The 12,873-nt window shown below is 40.0% G+C and overlaps 1 protein-coding gene across 1 annotated transcript in view; it reads left to right on the top strand.

The window, feature by feature from the left end:
• ldah (lipid droplet associated hydrolase) overlaps positions 1-8,394 on the top strand; it is a 306,360-nt gene extending 297,966 nt beyond the window's left edge. Inside the window, exons 7-8 of the mRNA XM_067984345.1 lie at positions 2,351-2,426; positions 8,239-8,394. Coding sequence (XP_067840446.1) covers positions 2,351-2,389 — 39 coding nt within the window. The 3' untranslated portion in view covers positions 2,390-2,426; positions 8,239-8,394. The remainder of the gene's footprint in view (positions 1-2,350; positions 2,427-8,238) is intronic.
• Positions 8,395-12,873: the final 4,479 nt, after the last annotated feature.

The raw sequence follows: 12,873 nt of genomic DNA on the forward strand, positions 1-12,873 counted from the left end.
GTCCTTGAGCAACAATTTAGATGACCTTATTAATATGGTCATACCTTATTGCTGTGTAAACTTTCCTTTGAAAGAGATCTCCCAAATCCAAGTCTTTCCCTCATCCCAAGTAGCATATATAATAATTCAATTTTGTTCTTGGTCTTCCTGTCAATCAATGCAGAACAGTTTGAAATGGAAGTTTTATTTTTGCATGAAAAATACTTTGAAACATTATTCAGACATTGTCCTTGATCCAGTTATTACAGTTGAATCCTAACGAATGTACAACTACTTTGCCAAGAAATTCATTATCATTTCTATTGAACAGCAGTAAACAGGAATAGTGTCTCAAAAGCCTGTGCTGTAATTGTGGATGTTTGTCCATTGAACTATATTGCATTGTGAGAAGTTAAAGCTGTTCTACATAACAATCAAATACTTTTATTTCTTTATGCTGAATTATAATCTTTTTCAAAAAATGAAGAAAAGAACTATTATAATTTTTTTATTGATACATAATTTGAGAAGTTGATCTATTCCACATGAGAAGTTGATCTATTCCACATTAATCAGATTAGTTGAGCAAAGACATGTAAGTCGAAAAGATGTGCCTGAGAGGAAAACATGAAAGGCAAAATGGAACTAATTCTTTAGACATAAAAATTCAGTGGATGGTTGCAATTTTAATTAAAATTATGTCCAATTTATTATATTTAGTTTTATTTTAAAAGAACTATTTTCTTTCAGAGCCACAGTTTTGTGGAAAGCTAACCACCAAAACCAGTCTTCATTCAGTCATGACTTCACTATGGGCTGTTATCCACAATGTTAACATCCCAACATAAGTTCCAGGATGCACCTGCCCATTACTTCTGATCCTGACCCCACCAAAGTATGTGGAGTCAGGGGAAGGTCACGGAATTTTAATATTATGGGCAGGCACCCATGCCACTAAAGGTGCATTTTAGGCACCAAAGGGGAAAAGCCAGGAATCCTAGCAAAGAGTTCCTGATATAGGGTAACAGGGGGTCCACCCATCACCCCCCCCCCCAGAAAAATGTCTGAGGTTTGCCCATCGGCCCCCAACAAGGCCCCACAGAAACTACTGGGATAGGCTGGGACCCTGGCATATCGAAGTCCCAACCTAAGTTATGGCCCTTCCTTCACACTCCCACCAGACATACATTGGGAGTGCATCAAAAGTACTGTGAATTTTTGGCTCCATTGGGTTTGTGAGTAAAGTATAACATGTACCATCTTATAAACAAAGTTCAGGTCTCACTTAAACAAACTGCTATTGATTACATGATTTTGCCTCTGTCCTAAGAATGGATCCAAAATGTGCAGTGAGATATTATGATTATATAAAGGATAATCTGTTACAGTACATCATTTTGGTTCGAGTCATTTCATCTGTCATTGTACAATCTGCATGAACAAGCTTTTGTGTATACATATGAAAACTTCTGACCATTTGAGTAGTTTGGACTGTTGAATCAGCCCTAACATTCTGCTTCATTAATTGAGCTTCTAGTAAGTTGCTTTATACTAACTTTATCTCAAATTGATTTTTTTTTCCACAAGAAGAGTTTGAGTCTGTGCCAAAGAGAGCTATGTTTTTCTCTTTCACTAAATAGTCAATGTTTGCCCTTTCAGGCAGATTCTCTTACAAAATTTGTTCACTTTATCTTAATACTTATTTTTCACATGCTTATTCATAAAAACTTCTACACTAGTGACTACAAAATTTTTTGTCTCTTCTGAAGAATTTGGCCAAGCTCAGGTTTCAGGTCTCTTTATGTTTGCCAATACAATAATCCTGCCAGTGAGGATGTGCACTAATATATTCCTGGGCTGTAAATGCATAAAGGTCAGAAACTACTTGAAGAGCCATGCTACAAAACTGCATGTATTTTTTTACCCTTGCATGACTGAAAAAGTATTTTTACACAGCAACAAATTATGTCTTTCATGATCTTAACCCCATACTTGAATATCAGTGATTCACACGTGAGGCCTTTGATTTATAGTTTTCATGAGAAAATGGAGCCCCGAAATGCAGGTAAAAATCCCAGAATCCCATGTAATAAAAAGAGAATTTAATTTATTCAGCCACTGTATATAATTATTTTGCTCATACCCCATCTACTTCACATTGGTATTGCCAATCTTTTGGACTGCACAACATGCAGTACAGCAATGCTGACTTAATAGGAATCAGAAGTTTTGCACCAGCAACAAGTCTACCTAAAAAAGCAAAATTACCTCTAGCATTACAACTTGGCTGCAGATTGACTGCAGCCCTGGCAGTGTGGGAAGAGAATACATCAAAAAGTTTTAATTCCTGATGTTCTTCTTTTATCTTCAGACTGCCCACAGGACACCTGCAGACCCTTTGGTCAACTGAGGGCCCCAGTGCAAGCTTCGTCACCAAGTGTCTTCAGGTACATCTCTGCTAAAGTGCACCAAAGGTTAATGAAGAATGCTGGGAACTCTCCCTCCCACCTCATTAATAGTCTTATCATGCTGGGTACGTGCCTATTCCAGGGGCATGTCCAGTATCATGCATCTGGGGATGCCCCACAAATCCTGGCACAATGAAGAGCAAAATCTCCACTAAACCATTTTTACTTCCTCCCTTTTCTGAGTTTAAGGCTATGCCCTCTTGTTGCAGAATTTCTTTCTATGTTGAACATATTGATGTTTATCGTATCTGTGCCCTTTAGGGTCTTAAATACCTCTATCACCCCTGAGCTTTTTCTTCACCATTGTAAACATTCCCAGCTTCTGCAGTCCTCCTTACAACTCAGGTGGCTAATCCCAGCTAATCAATGGGAACTTAATTTTAAAGCACTATCTCTTCCCCGACTCCAATAGTAGACAGTACCACAACTCCCTGTGGTACAACAATACCACATTTGCATCCCTGTTAAAATTCAGTTGGTACTGCGCCAATAAGTGCAGTATACGTGGACATAACAAAAGCAAGAATGTTAGTTTTTTTAGCTGGATCACAGTATATTTGGAAGGAAGAAATGGTTTGTGGTTCTGATCAATTTTTTCTTGCTTTATAATAGTTTTATACACAAAAATCACCCAAGAGATATAAGTCCTGTACACAGAAAAATGCATATTTAAAGGTTAACTAATCCCATTGTGTTGGGATGTCTCTAATTACTACACACAGCCATTGTGGTGAAAAAAAGATGTGGGGCAAATCAAATCTATTACATTCTATGCACACGTAAATCTTTGCATTTTATCCTGATGTCCCTTTATTGGCAGTGTCCTATTTCAACACTGCTAAAATGCTTATTTAGACTTGATCTTATTTAGTCAAAAGGCCTTTAACCAATTCAGTGTCAGAATATGAAAGAGTCTGTGACTTGTAAGTATTAATGTACATTGAATTGAGTAAAATTGCCCTAGATCTCCTGACTAGATTTTACTCACCCAGGTATTCGGATCTTCCACATTTTGGCATTTTCAGCTAGGTATGTTGGTCTTTGATCTGTAAACAATTAATCACTATATTTATGTGTTTTTCATGTTGTTATTGCCTATGTAATTCCCTTTAAGTGTCATTAGCTTGTGCTATCTAAGCAGGACACTTGGGTAAAGAAATATCTTAAAGTGGCATTAGATCATCTCTGTTACATTGCACCTGGAATTCAAGTCTAGACTGTTAAGAGAATTCTCATCTGATCAACAGGCCATTTTTCAAATAAATATTTTGATACCCTAAGTGCCATTTTGAGTTGTCAGGTGTGTTAGTAAAATAGACTTCAACTTGAAGTTTTAGGGGCTGTCATTGTAAGTACTGTAATACATCAGACCTATTTTTGTAATGATTCTGTAACTTGAACAATTTGAACCAAGAATTCTGAAATGTGAAATCTGGTCATCTCATTGAAAACACTACATATAATAATCATTATACATGCCAACCCAGTGGAACGATTGGGGCCTTCGCTCCATATGACTTCTTTGAATATAGTGCATACAGTAAATACTGTTTTATTTATGTTTCAAACCAATAATATTGCTGCTTAAAACCGAACAGGCGTGTGATCTTATTGTTACTTACTTTCATTCCAGACACCTTGAAAGGGCTTCAGGGGTGTATTCCTCCCACCTCCATGTACTGCTTTGGAAGCTTTTTCCTGCCCCAAGTTGCATTAAATTGAAGAATTTCCATTGTAGAGATTGATCCCTGAGCCTTGTGGTGATCATTTTTTGAACAGATGCTCCTATTCAGATTAGGCTGTAATATTCCCTTTATTCCCTCCTATCCGAGCTCCTAATGAATCTTGCCTGCCTTTCACATCCCATGCTTAATTCTACCATTGCATCCTGCCCTATTTAAACCCAAGGTGTGCGGCTACAAGCACCATCTGATTTGTGCAAGGCGGATCCGTATCATAAATAAGCAATTGGAGAGGTTTCCATTTTTTAAGACTAATGCAGCAATTACAAATCCCTGCACCGTTCTCTAAAATGTATTTCTTGCTAGTGATTAGCTAGCTATGTGCTAAAAAAAAAAGCGTTTTAGCTAAAAGGTGCAAAACATCCTGAAAAGGCAGCATCTATGTTAAGGCTTGGAAGTGTGTAACTTTACGCCGATTATTGCATTACGCTATTTCCTCAAAACTTTTTGATTTCTCGGATAGATGTTACAATTTTCTACTCGGCCCAGTCATGCAAATGGTGTTTGTCGCAGAAGCGACTGTAAAATATCTGGGTGTGCCCTCGATGGAAATTCTTTATCCTACCGTTCAGTTTCTGGTAGCAGTAGCAGAAAGTTGCCAACAGGACTTATCGGAAAAGGCAGGATGTAGCAGAGTGTGCCGACAGGTCCAGCGACCTACTTTCTCCTCCAGTCAGTGAAGAAGACAGATACGTCCGTGTAAATGTTTACTTTAGCTAGTCCTAGACAGAAGCCAACCCAAGTGAAGAGACGGCTTGTGTGTGCGTTTATGTGTATCGGGAAGGTGGGGGAGTAAAACCATTAACCAAAAATGCATGAAAATGTATTGTTCTCCACTTGGGTGTGCCGAAAAACACACACACTAACAAATTTCAAACTGCTCAAATAGCCCAAGGAAGTTAGACTTAAAAAGATATATTTCGTATCTTCTTAGCGATACATCATCAGTGGAGAAATAGCATTGTCATCCTTTATCAAAAGCCAGACAGATTGGTACCTGACAATCAGAATTTTGGGCGAGTCCAGAAGAATAACGAGAATGGACTAATATTCTTCCAGTTAGTACTGTACTTTCAAAGCCGTCTTTACATCTACTGCTACCGACCAACAATGAGAAGGAAACACCAACACCAGTACCTATGGCAACCTAACCTCATTACTTGAGTCAGCGCCCCTTCCCCCTCATTTTGTAGGCTGCAGTAACACTGTAGTTACTGAACTCAGATTGGCATCTACAATATCGATTTATATTGCCTGCCCGTCAATCTAGCAGGAGAGAGGTCTACCCATGCTTGGTTGTTTGCATCTGCTGGCTAATACATTTTAAATGTATTGAGAGAGCAGGTGGAAGCCTCCACACTGCCACAATATTCAATTAAGGTGTGGTCCAATGTATAACGTAACCAGGAGGTTCAACTGAGACCACTTTATAGTGATACAAAAGTGCCAGAAGAATCACACGCTTTCTATTCGCCCTCTCAAATTTTTTTGGCTCGACCACGTTTGCCTAAACGAAGAGAATAATAATCATTTAATACAAACATTTCATCCTTTATAAAATGAATGATTCTGCCCTGAAACCCTATATCGGTGTGTTAGCATTTTGGTCTCGACTGGCACGTCTAAATTAAAGGTGCTTCGCCTGTTGTTTCCAAGTATCAAGCAGTGGCTCGATCTGTTGCTGATCTTCATTTCTAGTTGCTTTTTGCCACCTTTTCCTTCCTTTACCTGCCTTCTTATTTACACTACCTACTTCACCCCTCTTCCTTCTACTTCTCCCAGCTCTCCGGATGTAAGAGAATCAATTGTACCACGGGAAAAATGCATCCCCGTACTTATTGGAACTGCTGAAAATTCTCTAAGTCATTTCACCAATGCTAAGGAACATGAGAAATCCATGCCTCCCACGGAGGAACTCTTAACCCTCCTTTGCGTGGGGAGTGAGCAAAAGCAAAAAGAGAATGCAAGAAACAAAGAGTGAACAAGATAGGGAACAGAATCAAGAAATACTGAGACAAGTTGGGAAAGAAAAATAGTGAAAATGTGGCTAGATAATCATTCCCAGTTGTGTCGAAGTTTTCTGGGAATCAGGTTGAGTTCCGTACAAACAGATTTGATTTGACTATGGGTAAAACAATATATTTTTATGGTCTCCTTTTCTGCAATTGATTGCTGTTCATGTTAGGGGGGGAAATTTTCACATCCAAACCTTCAAACCAAAAATGCAACAGCTAAAACTGTAAACTATGCCCCTGAACAGTACTGTATAATTGAGGTCACAGAGAACTGTGGAACCATAGTAAATCTCATAGCAATGGATTCTCTGTCACCTGGAGAAGTAGAAGTAGGAAGAAATAGGTGAAGTAAGACTGCAAGAGGAATAGAAAAGTGGCAAAAAGCAACAAGAAATCGAGAAAAGCGACAGGAACAAGTTCTGTAGTTTACACTTTTATACTAAGTCCTTTAGCTCCTTTCCACTTTGCCTATTGGGCAATCTTGCTCATTATTAACCTGCCTATTTGAGTCTTTGCCCTCAACATATTGGCCTTTACTATTAAAGTTTGCATTTGCATGGATTGAGCATTAGTGGTAAAATGATTGGTGATAGTAAATGTTGGTGGCACAATCATTGCCGTTTCTACTCTGTGGTAATGGCTCACGGTAATGCTTTTATCACTAGAGTCATTAAAAGCCCATTATCTTCTAATGAGGTGGTATTCTTGAGGGTTGCCACTCAGTACAATTTTCAGTGATAAATTCCGGTATTAAATGCTCATGACTTTACTTCAAAGTTGATTTGGCCTTAAAAGTACTAGAACATTGTGAAAGTATTCTTAGAAACGTATTCAAAGCACTAGTGTGGTCTCCTTAAACATCAAAAGGATGAAAACAGTCTTTCAGTTCCCATAAGTTACCTCTAATCAAAATAATTTTAAATTGGAGATTGGACAGTATAATTGGTCTTAGGATGTATTTTGTTTAGGTAAAAGTATTTTCAGAATATTTCTCTAGTGGCATGAGAGCAAGTCCCGGATGCCACGTTGAGAATATTCAGCAAGCAGTGTCAGGCAGTAATTGCAAACTTTTACAACTTCAAAACAATGATCCACAGACAGATAAGTAGGTATGATGGTGATTAGATAGTTTCGCCCTTTCCCACAGCTTCCCACTGAGGCTAATGCTATTGTATTTGTTTTCAATTAAGGATTGGCTCATTTCTGGGTGGTCAGCTTGCAACTTGAATTTGATTAAACTACTAAAACTGCGCCTACAGGACTTGCAGCTTATAACAGAAGTCGGAAATGCGACTGCCAGAAACCATTATTTCATTGAAATCCAGGTGATGCTGAATGGAAGTTACATTTAGAAGTGATAGTGATTATGATGGTTCAGCGGTTAATACAGTGTCTAGAGTGGTACTGAGTCACACAAATCAGCGATTCCTGTGATTTTACTAGGGCTGTCTTCAATGCCCTTCTGTTACCAAGGAAAATCAGCCAGAGTCGCCACATAAATATACTATCTGGTCACCCTGTTGGAAAGTGTAAGTTTATGGACATCAGGCGAGGCTGGGATTGGGCTAATTTGTGATGGCTCTCATCATTGAATAGCCCACCAGCAATCATTAGGACTGATTCTGCGGTCGGGTGCTAGCAGAACGCTGACCAGTAAATCGTGATCCACGGGGGACGGATTTTCCTCCGAATCGGCCCTGCTGTCTACGCTCAAACACGAACAACGGCCAATTGGGCGAATGACAAGAGGACGGCGGGTGTTCCGGGAACACCGCATTCAGAGTGGTGGAAATAAAGCATGCGTTCCTTCTAAATAGTTATTGATCTAACACGAATCTTAAACCCCCCTCCCGCCTGACCTGCGCTGTTTGTGCAGCCTTTTCCACGGGAGAGGAGACGAATATCAGTCAAATGCTGCAAGAGAGTTAGAATTGGTATTACAGTGCGAAACCCACAGTTGAGCTTTCATACCAGGAAGTCGTACTAAGGTATCCTTTTATTTTTGCATTAATTTATATTTCACTTGTCTTGAAGCTAAGAAAAGTGCCCGTGGCTGAGAGCTACTGAGATGTGGAGCAGGCCCCCGGAAAGCGGTTCCTTGGTCCAAGCCATCCCACAAACTTAATCCAGATGCCAAGTGATTCCAACGACAATTCACTGAGATAATAAAGAATCTGCGCGTTGTTTGAAGGTGCTCTCTTTAATTATTAATAAAAATATTTCATAAAACTTATAGTCTGTACAAAACAATTTTTAAAAAGAGTATTAGAAGAGATACAAAGAGTGCTTACTTTCCATATATACTACTATATAATATTTCCAGGAAAATAGATTGCCGTTTACATTTCATTTACAGTTCAATATATACAGTCAATATAAAGCATAGAATACATATAAACAGTGCATTAATATCTGCTGCAGAGTCGTGGCATCCGTCTGTGCAGGGACTGCGAGCTGTGAGCCTTCTCAGCTCTGGCACAATGCAGTTTCTTTCTCAAAACGAGAAGTGAGTTATCTCACACGTGGGTCACGCTGGCGGCTCGAAGAGTTATTTTACCAGCAGAGTGGATTATCGGCAGTGTAAATAATATTTCTATCAGATCTATACAATCCAAGATGCCGGGGGCACGTAGCATCCAGTCCCTGACGGCACGTAACCTCACACCATAGAACCCACTGTGCACTTTTCACGCAAAACTGTTTATGTTACAATTGTCTTCAAGGGAGCGATATTAACGAAGCGACATACTTTTTTTTTGGCCTATGCATAATTGAAATGTGAAACTATCCAAGCAAACGTATATACCGTTTCTCGAAAGGTCCCCAAACTTCGGTTGCATGGGGCATTTTAGACAGAACCAGAAGGAAGATTGGAGCTGTGGAACTGTAATCATATTTGACAACAGTAACAACAACAACTTGCATTTATATAGCGCCTTTAAGGCAATCAAACGTCCCAGGGCGCTTCACAGGAGCGATTATCAAACAATTAAGACAGGTGATCAAAAGCTTGGTCAAAGAGGTAGGTTTCAAAGAGCATCTTAAAGGTGGATAGCGAGGCAGAGAGGTTTGGGGAAGGAATTCCAGAGCTGCTGCCAATGGTGGAGAGATTAAAATCAGGGATGTCAAGAGGACAGAATTGGAGGAGCGCAGAGATCTCCGAGGGTTGTAGGGCTGGAGGACGTTAGAGATAGGGAGGGGTGAGGCCCTGGAGGGATTTGAAAACGAGGATGAGAATTTAAAAATCGAGGCTTCCCCGTCTGGAAGCCAGCACAAAGCACTTTAGAATGTAGCTGAGTTAAGTTGGGAAGAATGTTGTTTAGACTTGATTTGAATCCAGTCTAAACAGGTCCTCAAAAGCCGTACAAGTCTCCTCACCTTGTACGAAGCCTTTAGATTGTATAGTGCAGTTGAATTCCGATAAACGCGCCTTGGTTTTTCAGTTCAATCATGATCAGGGCTTCGGCGTACTGAGATTGGATGTGAATGATACGTTGTGATTCTCTGCTTGGAACTGCTATACGTTTATCCAGAACTCAATGCACAAAGAGTATTGTACCAGGATAAAGAGATCCTCCCAACCTTGAGACAATCTTATCATTCTTCTTTGTGATAGAAATTCTCCATTACTATTCCTGACAGTTTATACCGTGTGCATCTACTGGAAGACGAAAATGCTCAAACTTAACTCAAAGACCAGGTAGAATCAATACAGCAAAAAGTTTTTAATTTGCTGCTGTCAGGAGCATTTTGGACTAGCACAAGGTTTACAGTGTGTGTAATAGAACACAGATGGTGCCTTTAAGATGAAGATTCCGATAAATGTTAAGGTCAGGATACGGGCTGGTTTCATACTTGAATTTAGACTAAAATGTCAATTGCTTTTATGGACGTCTCTAAATACACATATATATATATATGGGAAAACGTTAGAGTTGTAAAAGCAAAATGAAAGCGTCATGTGGTGTTCTCAATTTGATAGCGTACACTTCGCCCATACTGAAGGACAAATGAAGACGTAAAAAAAAGTTAACGTTTTAACGGGATGGGTGGGGGGAACTATAAAGAACAGAGCTAGTTTAGGACATCCGTTGAGAACCCTCAGCTCACCGTTCTTGCTGGTTTCCTCAATTTCTAGTGGCACGAACAGGGACGAGATCTGTGCGATTGATGCAAGGGGCCAGGTTCCAGGTTTGGCGCTTGATGCACTCCCCGCTGAACAGCCTGTGCAAAAATCTGAGATTCAATCAAGAAACTCGTGTGCTGGCCACTGATATGAAGGGACTTGACTATGGTTAACAATCGAAATAATTTTAGAAGCGGCACATTGTAACATCGACAATTTATAAACTGAACATACTACCTAGTCATCGTTTTTTGTAATACGATGCTCGGGTTTACAGCAAGGCACGAATCACAATCGAATTTCCCAGCTTGTGAACCGCTGTTACGAAGGGCCTATTTTAGGGGAGAAAAGGGTTTACTTTTATTCCTTGGTTTTCCCAGAAATATATTTCTTGAAGTTAATGCATTGCATATTCAGCATTTCTATGCCAGTAATCTTGGATAAATATAGGCAGCCATTAGATCGCCGGTGACTGTTACTGCGTTCAACATAAACCTAAGAAACACAAGAAATAGGAGCAGGACTAGGCCATATGGCCCCTCGAGCCTGCTCCGCCATTCAATCAGATCATGGTTGATCTTCGACCTCAACTCCACTTTCTTGCCCTATCTCTATATCCCTTGATTCCCTTAGTGTCCAAAAATCTATTGATCTCAGCCTTTATTATACTCAATGATTGAGCATCCACAGCCCTCTGGGATAGAGAATTTCAAACACTCACAACCCTCTGAGTGAAGAAATTTCTCCTCCTCTCAGTCCCAAATGGCTGACCCCATCCTGAGACTATGCCCCCTAGTTCTAGATTCACCAGCCAGGCGAAACAGCCTCTCAGCATCTATCCTGTAGAGCCCTCCCAGAATCGCATACTTTTCAATGAGATCACCTTTCATTCTTCTAAACTCCAGACAGTATATGCCCATTCTATTCAATATCTTCTCATAGGACAACCCTCTCATTCCAGGAACCAATCCAGTGAACCTTCCTTGCACTGCCTCTTAGGTAAGGAGACCAATACTGTACACAGTACTCCAGGTGTGGTCTCACCAAACCCCTGTACAATTACAGCAAAACTGCCTTACTCTTGTACTCCAACCCCTTGCAATAAAGGCCAAAGTACTATTTGCCTTCCTAATTGCTTGCTGTACCTTCATGTTATAAGTAGCCAACAGGTATTGAAAACAGGACTTTATAAAACATAATTAATTAAAGGTGCAGTATCATTCTTTCCTGCACCTACATAGGAAGGATACAAAACAATGTATAAAATAAAATCTATTTTATGTCCTCATATACAAATTATACATTTTTAACATCGCGTCTGTAATGAGAATGCACAACCGTCGTTTTATTTTACTAAACCGCAAAAAACAATAGCTGAAAGTTTGTTTTATTTTTAGCACTGGGAACTCCAAAAAAGCAGTGGGCACTGTTCAAGGAAGGTGTGTTGTGGCATACCTTGAAACTAATTGTTTAAAAAAATCTTAAACGTTAAATACTAATATCCTTACTTATTTTATGATCCAGGCATCTGTTGTCATTTTAGGCGAAGTTTCAGCGCTACATTGAATGCACTTCATCTGTGCTCATGACCTTGGGCCACGTAGGAAAGTCTATCCGGCCAATTAACCAGCAAAAGAGGTAATGGGCAATGGGGGGGCCTTAGAATCACGTGGCCGGTGACGCTTATAACAGTGAACACATAGATTTAAGTGTAATTTGTCTCTCGGCGATATGCAAAGTCTGAGTTGAGCACATAAAGTGCCATCATTTTATAGTAATAGTATTTTTCTTTTGGTTCAGACTGTCCTAGCCCGAAGCTACATGTTGCTCACTTACAGCATCTGGATCACAAGCCGCCTTTGGCTTTACTGGGAGCTCTTTTTCTTTAACAATGTAGCTGTATTCCAGTGTCACAGTGGTGCGGCACCGACGCTTCATACATTTCCAGCTAGATGTCCGAGTCTTCGTGAACACAGACCAACTAGCTGAAGTCATATGAGCGCGGGGAGACTACACCCTCCTCCACCTTCAGGTGCGCATGGGCTCTCGGTATTATCGTTTAATAGATTTTTAATTCGCCCAGTCTCTCAGCTGGAGGTTTAAAATAACACGGCCAACGATTTATGAAAGTGTACAGGTTTAAAGAGAGACGAGTCCAATAAAGACGCTGAATTTCCTGTACAGTCGAGCTGTAGATTCTCAGAATTTCACGGTATCCACTGAATTAGAATTAGTACGGTGGGGTTTTTGTCAATTAGAAGGCTATTTCAATGCATCACCCTAATGACCCGTGCTCTATTGGTGAAATAACCTTTAGCTGCACTGCTCCCTGGCTGGAGCCCTTAGCCTTCTGATCTGGAAACTAACAGTCTCTTCTAATTGAGTAAGTCGCAGCAGTGATCAGAGTTTTTCCTCATGCCAAAACAGATTGTCCAAACCCACACTAAAGGTACAATTTCCTGATTGCTTTTATTTCATCTTATTAACACTAAATGGTCGAGATCATTTAATTTCTGATCATGAGCCAATCCTTCTGCCATCTG

Source organism: Heptranchias perlo, chromosome 5 (genome assembly GCF_035084215.1).
Source record: "Heptranchias perlo isolate sHepPer1 chromosome 5, sHepPer1.hap1, whole genome shotgun sequence".
Taxonomy (NCBI): domain Eukaryota; kingdom Metazoa; phylum Chordata; class Chondrichthyes; order Hexanchiformes; family Hexanchidae; genus Heptranchias; species Heptranchias perlo.